This window comes from Gastrolobium bilobum, unplaced genomic scaffold (assembly GCF_033153095.1).
Source record: "Gastrolobium bilobum isolate Gb01-03AN ecotype WA unplaced genomic scaffold, APGP_CSIRO_Gbil_v1 utg8265, whole genome shotgun sequence".
In the NCBI taxonomy this organism is placed as follows: Eukaryota; Viridiplantae; Streptophyta; class Magnoliopsida; order Fabales; family Fabaceae; genus Gastrolobium; species Gastrolobium bilobum.
Window position 1 is genome coordinate 279,106 of NW_026899064.1, and position 18,069 is coordinate 297,174.

Consider the following 18,069-nt stretch of genomic DNA (forward strand, 5'->3'; position numbering starts at 1 on the left):
GGGAATGACGCAAGGGATGACGCATGATCCTACTCGATGCTAAAGGTTGACAAATGACAAAGACAAAGACAAGATTACAAATTTGGATGTTGGGTGTAAAGGGTCCATCTAATCTATGGGATGGATCACCATCCCACTTAGCACACATGGATGGAGGAGTGGTTGTTGAACCTGCGCATGTGATGTGACCCTTCTCGTCCCTCAAGTCCTTTGTTCCTTCCTTGTTCAAATAACTCACAAAGTCACAACGAAGAGTTCTGGTGAAAGGTTGAACACTTGAACCATACTCGAATAATGTGCACGCCATTTTAATTTCTTATTTCGTCACTAACCGGGGAAGCAAGAAGCAGTTTGGAGTGCCGAATGAAACCAAAGATATTTTGAGCATGGAAAAATCAATCAACATCAAAGACCGAACTCAAATTATATATTCTTGTCGAATTGGGTCCTCGGACATGCCTTTTAACTTTGCAATTTACAACGAAATGCATTTGACTTGAAGGTGAAACTGCGGTCCCTTCACTACAAGGGGTTGCATGAGTTAAGATTCCTTGCCCACAGTGTAGAGGGAAGAGGAAAGAATAGAAGGGAGAACGAATAGGAAGAGAGAGATGAGATTATTGTCAAAATCCCTTTTGAGGTTTGAATTACCATATTTAAAGAAAATGCAAAGCCTAGTTTAGAATTTAAATGAGTAAGGTTGTTGTAACAACCAATCCTAAATTATGAAGGAAAAATAACAAATCCTAAATTACGAAGGAAATAACAAATGCTTAAAAATAGGAACTGAAACAATTAATCTTCTAAATGCAGTTAAGCTGCGTATTTTATTTAAAGCAAAACAGACTGCACTATGGGCTTGGCTCATGTGAGATATTCATCCAAGTATCTTGGGCTGGTCCGCATACGTGTGGGATGTGCTCTGGTGGGCTGGACCACAACATCTCCTTCCCCTTTTGAAATATCCATGTCCTCATGGATAAGGATTTCAGTAGATTGGCGACCAATAGCTGCGCGCCGCGTGGCCTGAGGGACTTGGGGTGTCATAATCTTCTCGGTCAGTGTGTCCGAGGCATGCATAATGGGTGGGGGTAAGGAAAGTTGTCCGTCATTTGTCTTTGGTACCTCATCCCTTGGTTGGCTCAGCTCTTCATCTTCTCCACGAGCTTGAGCCAAGCTATCCTCTTCTCCACTTTCATGAGCTATGTCCTCTGCTTCCTCCCTCGCCTGAACCGTGTCTTCCTCCCATGAGGAATCTTCTGGTGCACCGTCGGTCCACTGGACCAAGACTTCCTTAACTAGCTTACCTTTTTTCCATACCTCCCTTTCTCCGAGGATAGCTACTGCCCGGTGAAGGGGTTTGTTGTCCTGCGTGTGAGGTGGAAGATCGTGAACTTTAAACGCGGTGGGCGAGACCAACGGGCGGAGGAGGGAAACGTGAAACACCGGGTGTATCCTGGAAGATGGTGGAAGCTGAAGCTTGTAGGCGACTGGACCGATGCGTTGCAGCACCGCAAACGGACCGTAGTATCGGAGAGCGAGCTTCTGAGAGGTACGTTTCTGAACCGTGATCTGTCTGTAAGGGTGTAGTTTAAGTAGAACCTGATCTCCTTCCTTGAACTCCCATGGCTTACGTGTTTTGTTGCTGTAAACCTTCATTGCTGTTTGAGCCTGATTTAGATTTCGCTTCAAATGTTCCATGATTTTGTTTCTGTGTGACAGATCTGTGTCAATGGCCTCCAAGGAGCTGGATCCAAGACAATATGTTAACAAGTTTGGTGGAGGGATACCAAACGTGATTTCGAACGGTGTATACCCCGTCGATCTGTTGAAGGAGGTGTTAAAATGGAACTCTGCAAAGCTCAGGATCCGTGACCAGTGGGTCGGATGCTCGTGGACAAAGGCTCGAAGGTACTGCTCTAGACATCTGTTTACTCTTTCAGTTTGTCCGTCGGTTTGTGGGTGATATGCTGAACTGTAACGCAGGTTGGTGCCTTGAAGTTCAAACAGTGCGCGCCAAAAGTTGCTGAGAAAGATCGGATCACGATCTGAGATGATGGTTTTTGGAAACCCATGGAGCTTTCCCGCAGATTCCCAGAATGCTTTGGCAACTCGGGCGGCAGTGAAGTTCGCTGGTAAGGGTACAAAGTGTCCGCCTTTGGATAACCTGTCCACAGTAACAAAAATAACACTAAAACCGTTAGAGTTAGGCAAATGTGTAATAAAGTCCATGCTGAGGTCGGTCCAGATAGTGTTAGGTGGTGTGATGGGTTGTAAGAGCCCGTAAGGGGAATGGTTTTGGGGTTTTACTTTCTGGCAGATCTCACAATGTTTGACAAAATGCTTAACATCTCTCTTCAATCCTTTCCAGGTGAAAACGGAGTTGATGCGTAGGAACGTGTTCTGGATCCCAGAGTGTCCCCCTTGCAAGGAGCTATGGAACTCGTGGAGCAGCTTTTCCTTCAGAGTGGAATTATCTGGAATATAAATTTTGGATTTGTGAAAAAGCAAATCATTTTTTAATTTCCAATCTTCCCATTTATTTGGTTCTGTAATAAGGCCCTGGATGACTGTAATAGCGTAGGTGTCTTGCTTTAATTCCTGCTGTAGAATGTGTGTGATATTGCATGTTGGCCCTGTGATTGTGGCAAGCTGGGAGTGAGGGAACTCAATGCCTCCTTCAGAAAACCGGGACAAGGCATCTGCAGCCGCATTTGTTTTGCCCGGTTTGTAGACAATGGTGTATGAAAAACCCAGAAGCTGTGACAGAAATTGTTGCTGCTCTGGGGTTTGAACAACTTGGTTCATCAGATGGAATAAGCTCTTATGGTCAGTACGAATGACAAAGGTAGCGCCCAATTAATACTGTCTCCATTTTGCAACGCTACTAGTAATAGCAAACATTTCGCTTATGTAGGTAGATTTCTTTTGCATTGCTGGATATAATTTTCGGCTGTAGAAAGCGATAGGTCTGTCATGCTGCATTAATACTGCTCCGATGCCAACACCTGAGGCATCTGTCTCTAAGATAAATGGAATTGAGAAATCAGGTAAAATCAGAATAGGGGCTGTAGTAAGTAATAGCTTCAATTTGTTAAAAGCCGCGGATTCCTTGTCACCCTAGTTGAATTCTTTTTTTGAGGTTAAGTCTGAAAGAGGAGCAGCTATGGTTGCAAAATGTTTGATAAAACGCCTGTAATATCCAGCCAAGCCTAGGAAAGCACGGACCTGAGTCACGTTTTTAGGTTGTGTCCAATGTGTGATGGAACGAATTTTTTCTGGATCGGGTAACAAACCTTTACCAGATATAATGTGTCCTAAAAACTGAATTTGCTCTTGGGCAAACAAACATTTAGACTGTTTTGCAAAAAATAAATGTTTCCGTAGAGTGGATAAAACCATCAGTAGGTGCTCCTTATGGGCAGTCAGTGTTGTGCTGTATATTAAGATATCATCAAAGAAAATGACAACAAATTTTCTTAAAAAGGCAGAGAAAACCTCATTCATAGTTGCCTGGAAGGTAGATGGTGCATTGGACAGTCCAAATGGCATCACAAGAAATTCGTAGTGGCCGTGGTGTGTGCGGAAGGCTGTCTTGTGAATGTCAGAGGCATCCATCAGTATCTGGTGGTAGCCGGACCGTAGATCGAGTTTGGAAAATATTGAAGCTCCATGTAGTTCGTCCAATAATTCATCTATGGTAGGAATAGGAAACTTGTCATTTACCGTTATTGCATTCAGGGCTCTATAATCAACACAAAAGCGCCAAGTTCCATCTTTTTTTTTTTAACGAGTATAACTGGTGAGCTATATGCTGAAGTGCTGGGGCGTATTATTCCCTCTGATAACATCTCGTGGACCAACTTCTCGATCTCATTTTTTTGGTAATGGGGATACCGGTAGGGGCGTACCTGGATTGGTTTTGTGTGGGGAAGAAGGTGGATATGGTGGTTTGTGGGTCTATGTGGAGGAAGTTTAGTGGGTTTGAGGAAAACATCTTGGAAAGTGGTTAGGATCGGTGAGATGGTGTGAGGAATAGGAGGGGTAGGGTCTGTATGTGGCTGAGGATGTGATGCGGTCAAGCACATGAGATAGGCTTGGATTGGTTCTTGGGCAATGAGTTTGTGTAGTTGGGAATTGGTAATTGCGGAAGGTGTGAGAGAGGTATTCCCTTGAAGAGTGATGGGTTGGGAGTGGTGGGTAAAGGTCATTGTAAGGGTGTTGTAGTCTGTGATAACTGGTCCCAAGGTGGATAGCCACTGAACACCTAGGACAATATCTGCGCCCTGAAGTTCTAGCACAAAAAGGTCAATGTCAAAAATGTGTTGATGCGGAAAAGTGATACGAACCTTAGTACACATCCCTTTGCAGAATAGGTTGTCCCCATTTCCAACTTGGACCTGGAATGGGCTGATGGATTGGATGGGTAAGTGCAAGTTGGTTGCAGCGTGTTCAGTAATGAAATTATGGGTGCTGCCATTGTCGATCAGGATCTGGACAGCTGTGCCTTTAACAGTGCCAGTCAGGCGAAAAGCCTTGGTAGAGTGGTGGCCAAAGAGGGCATTGAAACTGATTTCAGGATACGCGAGGGTGTCCGGAGTAGAATCTTCCTCCGTGTCCTCTACGTGTGCAATCTCTTCTTCATCATCTACTAACATACACATAAAGGAAGAACCCGGTTTACATTTATGGCCAAAGACATACCGATCGTCACAATTGTAACATAGCCCCTTTTCTCGTCGTGCCATCATCTCAGTTTGGGAGAGCCGTCGTATGGGAATGGAGGTGGACGTGGTTGTGGGTGGTTTGCCAGGCAGAGTGTTGCTGGTAGGCTGGGTACGTTGTCCCCACCTCAAGGAGCGATCCTCAGCTTCAGCGAAATTGCGGGCAAGGCCCCAGGCCGCATAGAAAGTCTCTGGTAAATGGGCCTGCACATCACTACGCACCTTTGGTTTGAGACCCGAGATAAACATGCTCTTGCGAAGGGCATCTGTGATGCCATGTACTTTACTGGACATAGTTTCAAAAGCGGCTTGGTAGTCTCGGACAGAACCTGTTTGAGTCAGGCGACATAATGCTCCGGCAGGATCCTCATAAACTGTTGGGCCGTAGCGGCTGATTATGGCTGTTCGAAAGTCTCTCCAGTTTGCAATTAGTCCCTCGCGAGACAGATTGCGGTACCAACTAAGTGCGAGTGGGTCGAGATGGAATGAGGCCAAACGAAGCTTCTCCGGTTCGGTGATGGAATAATAATCAAAGTACTGGTCCACGACAAACAACCAATCAGTAGGGTCACCCTGGGCGAACCGTGGAAAGACAAGGCGTACTGGTTTTGGTTTGGTCGGATCATTGCGTGGTGGACCTGGTCCAAGAACGCTACCTGCCGGTTGGTGGAGGCGTTGGGCCTCGAAGAGAGCGGTTATTTCGCGCTGGAACTGATCGAACCGTTGGTCGATTTGCTCCTGGTTGGAATGTTGCATCTGTTGCATGAATGCTTGGCGGTCCTCATGCGCGGATGTGATGAATGTGGTGAGCCGTTCCTCAACAGCGGTGATCTGGTCTTGCATTTGGGCCATGCGGGTGGTCTTTTCAGCCATGGAGGGAAGTTCAGGAATGAAAGCACCAAATGTAGAGGGAAGAGGAAAGAATAGAAGGGAGAACGAATAGGGGATATAAAAATGGTACTAGGGACTGAGTTGACACTAGGGACGCGTTTGGTACTAGGAATATTTTGTATTTGCTGGGAAACCATGATCGGGGATATAAAAATGTTACGTTTGGTTTCTAAAAAAGAAAAAGTTTCCAAGGTCAAAACCTTTCCCAGAATTTGGTTTTCTTCGCAAAATTGAGTACGATCTCCAACTGAAAAATTCCATATAATATATGGAAATGTTTCTTGCCAGAGCAATTGGAAATTAATCTTGGTTCTTGTGGACAAAATTAACCTTTGGTTATTGTACCATATGTGACCACACCAAAAAAAGGTAAAGATGAGATTATTTTTGTAAAATAACCTCACATTCCTACTAATATTTAACAATCAACCAAACACACACTTAACAAATTTAACCATGAAATCCCAGAAAAATTTGCCCATACCAAGCACATTTTTAGTAACATTTCAGTAAAATATATTTCTCATTATATTTTAGTAATAATTATTTTCCGGATAAATAAAAATTTCTCTCCTACCAAACGCTCCGTAGATGTCACAAACTTGCACCAAGTATTACTTAGACTAATTATTGAATGAGTAAATTTTTTCACGTGTTATTTAATATGATTTTGTCTCATGAGAGAATCATAATAAGTGAATTAATAGTAATAAAAAAATATATTAAAATAAATAGTTACAAAATTATCACTATTTATTATAGAGATAAAGATGTCTAGTGGAAGACTAATGTATTGATTTTGGATCTAGAGCTCTCTAGGTATTTACGAAGGAGATGTACACAAGATTAAAGGCGTTGCCAAAGGAATAATGTGTGTGCAGTGACAATAAATAATGAGAAAGAATAAATATCATATTTGTAGATTTTATCTCTAATTTCTAAGTTTTATCTCTAAATTATAGAATTTATCTGTGGGTCGTGAAATTTTGAACCTTTTAGTGACTTTCTAGGGCCTCAACGTTTGGTTTATTGCTGTTGCACTAGGATTAGTATTAATTGAGGATTCCTTCTTTTATTTCTCTCAATTTCCTCTTTATTGTTGCAATTTTGGGCCTTATGGAATATGGGTCTTTAAGATGGGCCCATAATATTATTAATTTACCTTTATATGATTAGAATTCTCTCAAATGATATGGTCCCGTTAAATAAAATATGAGAGTATTCATTTTCAATTATTTACGACTTCGTAGTTCGTAATTTCTATCATTTTCTTATATAGAACAAGTGATTAATGTTTTTCATATTATAAAAGATAAAATTATTTTCTACAAATATATAAAAGTTTGTGGATTTATATGAGGCCATACGAAAAGAAAAGAGAGAAAAATAAAATATAGATCTCATACACTTTTATTTATATATAAAAAATAAAATATCATTTCTAAAAAAAATAAAAAAATATATCTCCTAAAATATAAGACACATTAAACACATCCATAAAAGCAAATGATAAAACACTCACTCGAGCAATAGGTCAAGTGATTACTTGGCTCCAACCGAAGGTGGAAAATCAAAGTCAAATCTTTTCTCTCTGTTCTGGCACAGAGTAATAGATCAACATTTTATCCCTATATTATGCCGATACAATGCTCGTGTATCAAGGTAATGGAATATATTTTTGGTACTGCAGTATTACAGAGTACTTGATACTCTTTTCATCAAATATAATAAAAAAATAACACTTTTATACTATTCTTATTTTTATATTTATTTTCATCCATATCCCATATTTTTTAATTTTTGGGCAAATTTATACTCTAGAACCACAGAAAACGAGCTCCACCGTAATGAATAAGGCATCAAATCTTTTCCATTACAACACCTCATCAATGTGCCTTATGGTACTCATTAGGCAACACGCCCTATAAACTATAAATGCTTAGACTTGGCCCTCATGTACCATCTTCTCCCATTACGAAGGAGACACCTTCAGCAATCACCAACCACGGAAATTACAAGCTCATCTTAACGGGTTCAGGTAACACCAATTGAATACTACCTAAAGTAGTAAATACTATATACCACATGGAAAAAATAAATAAAGAGAAAAAAAGTGTCACTTATGATGAGAGAAACGAAGGCTTGGGTAAAATAGTCAACGAAATGAGGTTTTCATATTTATTTTTATATTTATTTTGAAAGTTAAAAGTTAAAACACAAAATAGAAATAAGTGAAATAGATATATTTTTTAGAATTATTTTTACAAAATAAGTATTATCAAACATGTTTTTTAGTTTATTTTTAATATTAACAAATTATTTTTAGAAACAGAATTCAAAACTTTTTATATCCTTGGCTAGCTATTGTAATTTGGGAGGAAAGTAAGATAGTAGATTTACCTCGGGCTTCAGGCTTGTACATACGCACGTAGCCACGTACCAAAAGAAAAAGAAAATCAGCATGTGGTCAAGCCGGGCTAATTATCCTTCTAAAAATTCTGTAGAACAGGCCTGGTGGGCCATCTGGTCTATTGTAAAGCCCATTGGAACCCATTATATTTTTCCTGATCCATGCTGACTAGAAGATGGGTTTCTATAAAAAAATAAAATGAAGGATGGGTGGTGCGCATAGAGTTGCCCCAGCAATCTGAAAAGCCCATAATCTTTGTAGTTAACAAAATAGTAGTAAATAAATGAAAATGTTTAAGAGTGTACTTTTTGTTAAGCGCAGGCTATTGCTACTAGTAGGGATGATGTCAGAAATATTATTCCTACGTCTAACTTCTACAGAAAAAGCTTGCACCTTTTTCCTTGAAAAAACTAAAAAGAGACGAAGTAGGTATTGAGAAGTGTTTTTATTCCCTAAAAAAAAAGTGTAGACGTTTCATGTGAAAAAGTGGTGCTATTTTGTAACAGAGATAAAAGAAAATAACATAATTAATATCTGCTCAACGGTTTAAAATTTTATGTTAAAATGATGTTTATTATAGTATTAGAGCTTGAGTGATCAGTAAGTCATGAATTCGATCCTCATTGCATCCACTTTCAAGCGAAATTAAAAAAAATGCAAAGCAGACCAAAAAAATGAATTTATGTCATGTCCACGTCTCAAGCCTAAAAGGCTCTTGTGTTAGAAAGATTCAAAAAAAAATGTAAAATAATTAATTAAATCTTACCTAATATCTTAAAATTTTACGTTGAGGTGACGCTTATCATATTTATTTCGATAAATATTTGAAAAAAAAATCAACACAAATGATATGGCATATGTTATTTATTTTTTTATCTTTGAGGCAGTACTAGCAGAGCCAAAATATCAGCCGAAGAGATGCAGGACTAGCAGTTCTACAAAAACCCAAATTGCAGGTACAACTCATTCGTGAATTATTTTGTAGAACTACTATTCGTAAGTTTTAACAACTTCCGTTTAAAAATTATTTGCTTTGTTCTTCAGCCCAAAACATTACAAGTTTAGTTTTAATTGTTAACAGCTAGTTATAGCCATTATGATCTCTCTCCTATATATATATATATATATATATATATATATATATATATATATATATATATATATATATATATAGTGTTGAAGTTAATAGAATTAATACAATTATTTAGTCTCTACAATTTTACTCTAAATATGGTATCCATTTTACATAAAGTGTCAATAGATATTAATACGAATGTTCGTTTTCCACAAATTTACTCAATAAAAAAAATGGTTGTTTACTTGTTATGTTAGATGAATACAAGTGTACCATGCAAACTTTTGTAAACACTGATTTTGTGTGACCCTAAAGATTTTATATTTTAAAAAAGAGTTTATTATTTCTCGTGTTATAAGAAATAAATTTATCTTCTATAACATGAGAAACATTAATCCTTTGAAAGATGGATATTTACATCCTTGATGTCAGCATGGTTGCTTGAGTCTTTGCGCCTTATATTCTGTGTCCTATGGCTTACTTGAAGACATATCTAAGTATGTCATCTTTTGAAGCAATAAAACCTACACGTTATGTAAAGAATAATGCTCTCGATAAGCTGCTTGCATCAGGCGGAAGCAACTAGCCAGTATAATTTAAAGAAACGAATATTCTTTCCATTTTTATCCCTCACAACATGCTTCTCCTCTTTACAATGTGTTGTTTACTTGTATGTCATATGTTCTTATTAATATTACTATTTAGCCGAAGATGCATCTTCATATGGACAACCGTAAGAGGAAGAAAAGGTGCATAATTACATAAGTTAACTCAAATTATCTAAAAGTAAATAGGCCTGTCATGGTTAAAATATAAATATATAATTTTTTATATAAAAAATATTTTCAAGTTTTCCCACTAGTTTTTTTTTGTTGTTGACAAATTTCAACATTACAATGTAAAAAATATTCAACCAATGAGTTAAAACTTATTTCATTATTTGAATCACTTTTGTAAGGATAGATGTTAATAATATATAAATAAATATGAATTTTGTTACCCATGTGATATTAGATAAAAAAAAAGTTTGTTTTAGATCCCAGCACTGGACTTGTAGTCAGCCTAACTCATTGGGTCCATCACGTAGCATTTCAATTTGGAGACAAATTTCAATCTATGAAGAACATCTGAGGACCATCGAACTCGGTGTTTTTTTTTTATTAGAAAGGATTTTTTTTCTTTTTTACCCATACTTTTTTTTGTATTTTCTTTAAGTCCTAACAAATTTATCTTTTTAGTAAAAGAGAGCATCAAGTACCATGGTCCCCATTAAGGTTTTTCTCTTCATTTTGGCACCTATGGGTAGGGATGGAAAAAATAGCCAATTCATTGGGTTGGTTCGTAACCTGCATAGTCGGGTTGGATTAACAAAAATGAGCTAACAACCCGATCCAATCCGACTCTAGCCAGCTTAAAAAAAATCGAGTCAACCCATGGGTCAGCTCGCGGGTTATCCTTTTTTGATTATTTATATTTTTTGGTTTGTGTTTTGTAGATGATAATGATGGCATTTTCCAAACATTGGGTTGCTCTTCTTGCAGATTTAGTGCTCAGGAAACTTGATTTGGTTTAGCATTATGTCTTCTTGGACGTAAAACTTGAATATGCATAGGTGCTATGTTTAGCGTATTTAGTGACTAGTAAGTAGCAATTATATTAAGCGTTTTCCTTAGCAATAAATATCTTATATCAAATGAAAATCATTTCCTTAGCTTCCCCACCACATGTATTGGATGAGTGTGACAAAGACTAATTTTTTCCCTATTTTTTCAAGCCAACTTGCGATCCAACCCTAACTCGACTCCTTTTTTTCGAGTTGTAAATGGAATGGGCCGGGTTGTCCCATTTTGCCATCCCTACCTATGGGCTATGGCCATCACTGTAGGCATTACCGCATTAGTATTTGTATAGTAATTATTCCTCAAGTTTTCATATTTATTGGGGATTAGAGGAGAAATTTAACTTCCCTCATAGATAAACTATGTTGCACCGACACCAACATGGAATACGACACAACATAACCCTTTGACATGTTAATACTAAAAAAATGTTAAATTTCGACACGTTAAAGCACGTTTTGATATTAAATAATATTTTTAATTTATGTAGTATATATTATATTTAATATTTAATAGTTTAAAAAAATGAAGCTAAACTTATAACTCATCAATTTTGCAAAGATACATGAGATATTCAAAATATTTGTATTAAACTCAATACAAATGTGGGTAAATAAAATTACCACATTCAATTTCTCAGGAATCCTAAAAAAATCTTTGTACCAAACTGCCCCAATTAAGATAGAATGTGTTCTCTTACAAGTACTTTCTTTCGTGAAAAATTATGAAAAATAAAATAAAACACCACAAAAAAGTACCTACATAATTTTTTTAATTGATATAAATTAAAGTTTATCATAAATCTATCATGGATTATTTTTAAAAATTAGTTATTGCTAAAAAAAAATTAACTGCTACAAATTATTGGTTTTGTTGTAGTGAATTGACAGGTGCGTGGGTCCACAGGGACAGAAGAGTTCAAGTATCATTGTTCACGATACTTTGTATTTTATAATTTTCTTTCCTATTTGAAACAAGTTCACCAAATTGTATTTTCCCTTATGGACCCCACTTCCCAGAATCCCAGGAACCAATTTTTGTCGGGGTACCCGGCCCATAAAATATTTTGTGAAATGCATGCTATTTCTGGCTATAATGGTTTCAGTCACTAATTATCACAGCCTTCTATTGTTGTTAGTTTGGAAGTTGGAAACACTATTAAGCTTGAAATGAATGTATGGTTATCAACATGCTCCTGCAGGCATGGTCATTTACAAGTTACGCTCTTAATTCAACTCACATCAGCTAGCATATATATTTATTTGAGTTGAACTCAGGATACGGCAGAGCAGGTTACTTTCCTTCAATCTTATTGTACAATATTTATAAAGGGTTTGCAACTTAGTTGTTACTGCAGAAGTTGCAAATGTGCAGTTCACATCATATATATATATATATATATATATATATATATATATATATATATATATATATATATAAATTAAACAAAACTTTTTTTTGTTAAGTCAGTTGCAAAGAGGAAATATTGCAACAGCAGAAGTATTTTTCCTATTTATAAATTTAAATTATCATTTTTCAATCATCATTTTCTTGTTGTACCATGTTTTTCTCTATTAAGTACTATAATGTGATGAAGGGTATAATGGGATATTGATCATGTTGTCACGGATTCTAAAAAAACTTACTGGTATGTTAGGGGGGTGTGGGTGCAAAAAATCTGTCAAAATATCACGGCGGCAAATTTGTTGTAAGTGGTAACGAGTTTCATCACGTGGTACGAAATCTTAGGCCACCAAACTTGTTGGCCTATCGTTTCATGACACACGATACAAAATTTTAAAAATTTTATCGTAAAATTTAAGGTTATAACTTTTGACTCGGGTATCTGAATAAGATAATTTTTGTTTATTTCACGTAATTTTTCGATATTTACGAACTGGCGAGTTCTAGGAGGGGATATGCACAATTTTTTTCCAAAAATATACTTCATTATATCTCGTTTGACATATTTTATCTCTGTGAATGAAGTTATTTAATTCTTATTCTTATTTTCAATTTCCAACACTAACAAGTAATGTTTGAGGAATTTTTTAGTGTGTACATTGAAAAAAGTTACATGAATAAAAAACATATCATCCAATTTGAATACCTAAGTCAAATATTATAGCTTTCTAAAAATTAGTTGATTGGTTTGACTATATACTTGCAGTCACTAATAGCGAGACATTTGACACTTGCTGTCACTCACTGTAAGTTTGCCACCGGGTGTTTTGGCAAAAAAATTTGCCCCCATGATACACCGATAAATTTTTTTGGAATCCGTGGCAACAGGGTGAATGTCGGGTATAATGTATGGATTTATCATCTATCATTTAACATGACCACAAAAATTTTCCTACACACACAACATTTTGTGGGGCCCGCGGCAAAAAAAAAAAAAAAACTTTGGCACGCAAAACGAATCTCTATAACATAACACAATCACTTTTCCTACAACATAACTCTTATAAAACCTATAATGTATTCACTAAATGGCAGCAATAAAGTAGCTTCACTTTATAATGTTGCAAGACGCTGTCTAGAATAACTCTTTCATGGGCTGGGGAAAACTGTGGTTTTAATTAGCTGTATGCGAGACATTCTCAAGTAAAATTAATAAATAAACATCGCATTTAATTTGTGTGGCTCCCTCATCACTGGTTGTAGCGACAGACAATGTATCATTGCAGTATGTCTCAATTGGTTGTCTGAAATCTGAATGATTTGCTCAATTATTGTTGTCTGCTCAAATTCTCTCCGTAAAAAAACTATGTGTGCATCTATAGACTATAATTCATATGGCAAAGATCAACAGGTATTCGTTTAATTTTTCGTGGTCACGATGTAACGTCAGTCACCTAAAATTACTCATACTTTAAATAAGTAAAATCTAGTTCATGTATAGCTTTTTGAACCTTATAATCTTTTATTAATAATTAATTATTAAATTAACTTTTATTGTAAATTATTTTAAAAATTTAACCTCTTCAAAAAAATATAACATCAATCTGTCTCTGTTTGACCGTTGATCATCAAGTTTACCCGAGTAGACTCCTCCCTACCCTATTTTTTGAAAATTTATACCTACCCAGATAGGAGATGTATACCCAGTTAAACTATGTTATATAAGAATCTGAGAAAAATAAATACAGCAACAATTAATAATCAGCATAGGTAGTTGATCAATTTGAGTGGTTGATGATTCTCCTATTCCCAGCTCTGTGTTCAGTCCCTCCACTTTTTGCTTCAACTCCTCCTTATATGCATCTTCTTTCTCGCTGGATTCTTTGGTTCCAGTCTCTTCTTTCACTCTCAGGTTTTCCTTCTCAATCATAATTACATTCTTCAATATTTTAAGCTTGTTTTTCTTAGATTTTGTTTTGTTGGAAAAATATTCAAAGTAAGAGATCGCTGAGAATTTGCAGGAAGATGAATATGATCTGAGCTTTGAGGCCGAGGATGAAGGCGAGTTTGCTTGAAAAATCGATGAAGGAAGAAGACGGAGTACCGTTTGTGATTTCTTTTCCGGTTTGACATAATGCAATGTTTATGAAATTAGTTGGTTGGATAATTGATTTCGGTGAATTTACTATGTTAATATTTTGATTTCATAGCCGTTTATGAAAAGGATCACAATGCTCAAATTTATTATTTCATTGTTTTTAGATAGGATCACTGTTAAGCAATTTTTTCAAAATAATTCAAGCAATTTATTATTTACCCGGGTACACCCCTACCTACCCGGGTAAATAATTCAAACAATTTTTCCGATATCAAGAAATATACCCGGGTACATCTCTCCTATCCAGATAGGCATAAATTTTCAAAAAATACCCGGGTAGGGAGGAGTGTACCCGGGTAGCTTGGTGGTCAACAGTTAAACAGGGGCAGATTGGTGTTATGTTTTTTGAGGAAGTTAAATTTTTGAAATAATTTATAACGAAGGTCAATTTGATAATTAATTATTAATAAAAGGTTACAAGGGTCAAAAAGCCCTGAATGTATAGTTTCCCTTTCTCTTTGTTCCCTGTGGGGTCCTACCTTTTCTCTCACCATATTTTAAAAGCTTTATTAAGCACATGTTTTTACCAAGGGGATTACTTCTATCATGTAGCATGAGAAAAGTTTTCTCATGTTAAAAGATAAATAAAGTGAGTCTCATCAACTTTTAGGAAGAAAAAAAAAAAAAAGACACATTTTTCGAAAAAAGAGTGACATGAGAGATCATCTCATGCGATAAGAGTATGATTTTCCTTTTACTAATGTGTCATCAATGTAGAGCAACATGAAGTTCCCAAATCTCCTCTTTTTTGAGTCCTTTAAGCAACCAAGTGGATTTGTTTATCCATTGTTAAATTGGATTTGTTTACTATTTGCTTTCTCCTTATAGGCTGTCCATAGTGGTTGCAATCAGATGCATCCCGAGACATTAAAATTTCTTTATATTTGGTCCATAGACATGAAATGTTTGCAAACTCCTATCCTAATCGACTTTTCATTCCTATCGAAGATTTACTCAATAAGCAACTTTATAAGTTGATGTGAGTGAAAACTGAAAATAGAGTTACTAAAGTTAGGCCTTTAAACTTCCATTAATTAGCAAGTTGAATTTGTGCTTCCTACGTAACAGAAAAAAAAACACTTTTAATTAACATTATGAATCCAAGGATATGAAAAGTTCAAACAGGCTATCCTACCACTCTTTCCTTTATCTCTACTCTAAAAAACGGAAAGGATAAGCTTTTGTAACTTAAAAGTAATAACTAACACGAAAAATAATAAAGATGATTAAAGTGAAGCTTCAATCATATTTGTCTTCGGTCCAAGTAGGTGAACCTCAAGCCGAGCTTTAATTCGTGGGTCCAACTATCACTCTCATCCTTGCATCTTCATCTCCATTTCACTGTCAGCTTCGTTATCATATTACTGTTTTTCATAGTCATCCCAACCCACATGTCATCACTCATCTCATAAGGGTATCAAGCAAATGAAATACCCTCCATCGGTCCAACACAACACCTTGCTTTTCGCACGAACCCACTACTCTAAATTCTTATATATTTGTTATCAAATCCATAGTTGACCCAGCATATAATTGACAATTTTTTTTTTTTTAATACAAATATAGGAAGGGTCAAACCAGGATTATATAATTACTTGAGTGATGACATTGGCAAGAGAAGCGTAAGCAGTTTAAGATACAGTCATATCTGAGTTTGTTTTCACCCGTAAGTAATTTAAATTAATTTTAAGGTTATTAAAGTTATTGAATGCAGAGACGAGGATCGTGGATATCGTTTTCTTCCATTATATTTTGTCTTTACTAATGTTTCTCTCAACAGGTATGCCAGAGAAACAGAAAGGACATGTTACACATGGAAAATCCCAGAAAGGGGAAGTGCCCTTGTCTTTTGTCACCTTCAATCAATCTCTCTCTCTCTCTCTCTCTCACACACACACACACACACGCACACGCTACTAGCTAACTCTTTCTTCCAGCATATGCAAACACAAGAATAACAAGCGACCTTAGTTTTTCCTCTCCCTGTCACGCATCACAAAATTGTCTTGATCTTTTCATGTCGGTTTATTTCTGAACCACAAAGAGATCACCTTTTATATAATGAAAGGCATAACATCTTGTTACAACGAACATGCCATTAAAGTGTCCGATTCATATTGTTCAAGGCCTTCAAACCAGGTCTATCTCTGTCCAAAACTCACCCCTTCCATCAGAGATTCAGTTACCTGCATATACAAAGTCAACTTGATCTCAAAGCAAAAACAACTTCTCATCGCGATAACTTGGACCAAGAGACTCAAAGGCCAAGGCTTCGCCATAAACATCACCAATAACACCCCTTCTGGATATTCTCCCTCTAAATTCAATGCCAATCTCTCCCAGCAATTGCGAAAGAACAAAGGCACCGAAACATTCAATTCCCACAACTTAGAATTTCAAGTCTTGTGGGATCTCTCTGCTGCTAAGTACGACGATGGACCAGAGCCAGTTGGTGGGTTTTACGTCGTCGTTTTGGTGGACTCGGAGCTGGGCTTACACCTTGGAGACAAGGATGAAGAATCATTGGACTTGAACGTGAATGCAGGAATGGCGGTGGCAAATTTCTCAATGGTTTCTAGGAGCGAGAGATTTTCTGGCAATAATGTTTATGCAACAAAGGCAAAATTTTCAGAGACAGGAATTGTTCATGATATATTGATAAAGTGTGGTTTGGAAGAGGAGGAAAAGTCCAAGAGCCATGTCTTGTCTGTGTGTATGGACAAGAATACAATTTTCGAGGTGAAGAGGTTAAGGTGGAATTTTCGTGGGAACCAAACAATTTTTGTTGATGGTTTGGTGGTGGATATGATGTGGGATGTTCATGATTGGCTTTTCAACCCAACCTCAGCCTCTGCGGTGTTCTTGTTCAGGACAAGGAGTGGCCTTGACAGTAGGTTGTGGTTGGAGGAGAAAAGTTTGCAGACACATAAGGATCATGACAGAATTGGGTTTTCTTTGTTGATATGTGCTTGTAAGAACCCTGATTGATTCAATCTTTTTGGTTCTCTTGTTCTTTTTCTGGAATTGTTTTCCCTTGTAATTTCATCTGGGAAAAACTGACACCTACTCAGATTTTTTTTCTTCTTAGTTCATCTCCGTGATAAGATTTTTCTTTTGGTCATGTCCGTTATTGAAATAATTGATGAAGATTTTAAAGATAATTATGTGTATATTTTTCTTACTATTAAATTATTTTTATACGAAACGATTTTACTCGAGGCCGTGTACCATTCTTCTAAAAAACTAGTTAAGTTTTTACCTGTGTTGCGTGTTAAAACGCAAGTAAAAACTGTCTTTGGTAAAAGTTAATAAAAATGTCGTGTAAAAACGTAAAAATGATAAAAACGTTACCGTTTTTACTAATAATTTTTTTTAAAAAAGATTTACAAAAAAAGAAATTAAAAAAAACTCAATTTTTGTTTTTCTCAAATCACATTCACAATATCTTGATATCTTTTTGTTTGGATATGTCTTTTATAATTATGTCTTATAAAGCTGCAATCTTATTATAAGTTATGCTATGAGAATCGTTTTGTGTTTTTGGATCATTGTGTGTATGAAAAGAAGTGGAACTATATCCTAATAAGTAAAGTAATCTATATCCTGATAAGTAATGATCCAAAATCTGCGGAGTGTTTAAAACAGTTAGAGCATATTGGTAATTATCCATTATTTCTTGCTTGTTAGTTATCACTGTTTATAATTTTGATACTTGGTTATAAAAAAAATGTTTTACTTTTAGATAGATAAGTGGCTCAACACACATGTTCATTATGAGATATTTTTTT

General features: G+C 36.3%; 1 protein-coding gene across 1 annotated transcript; it reads left to right on the forward strand.

Annotated features, from left to right (window-relative positions):
* The first annotated feature begins 16,342 nt into the window (after positions 1 to 16,342).
* Positions 16,343 to 17,269, forward strand: LOC133286836 (uncharacterized). The gene has a single exon (XM_061484335.1). The coding sequence runs from the start codon at positions 16,343 to 16,345 to the stop codon at positions 17,267 to 17,269; it is 927 nt and encodes a 308-aa protein (XP_061340319.1).
* The last annotated feature ends 800 nt before the right edge of the window (positions 17,270 to 18,069 follow it).

Coding starts and splice junctions, on each gene's coding strand:
- LOC133286836 (XM_061484335.1), top strand. CDS start 16,343: ATGAAAGGCATAACATCTTGTTACAACGAACATGCCATTAAAGTGTCC.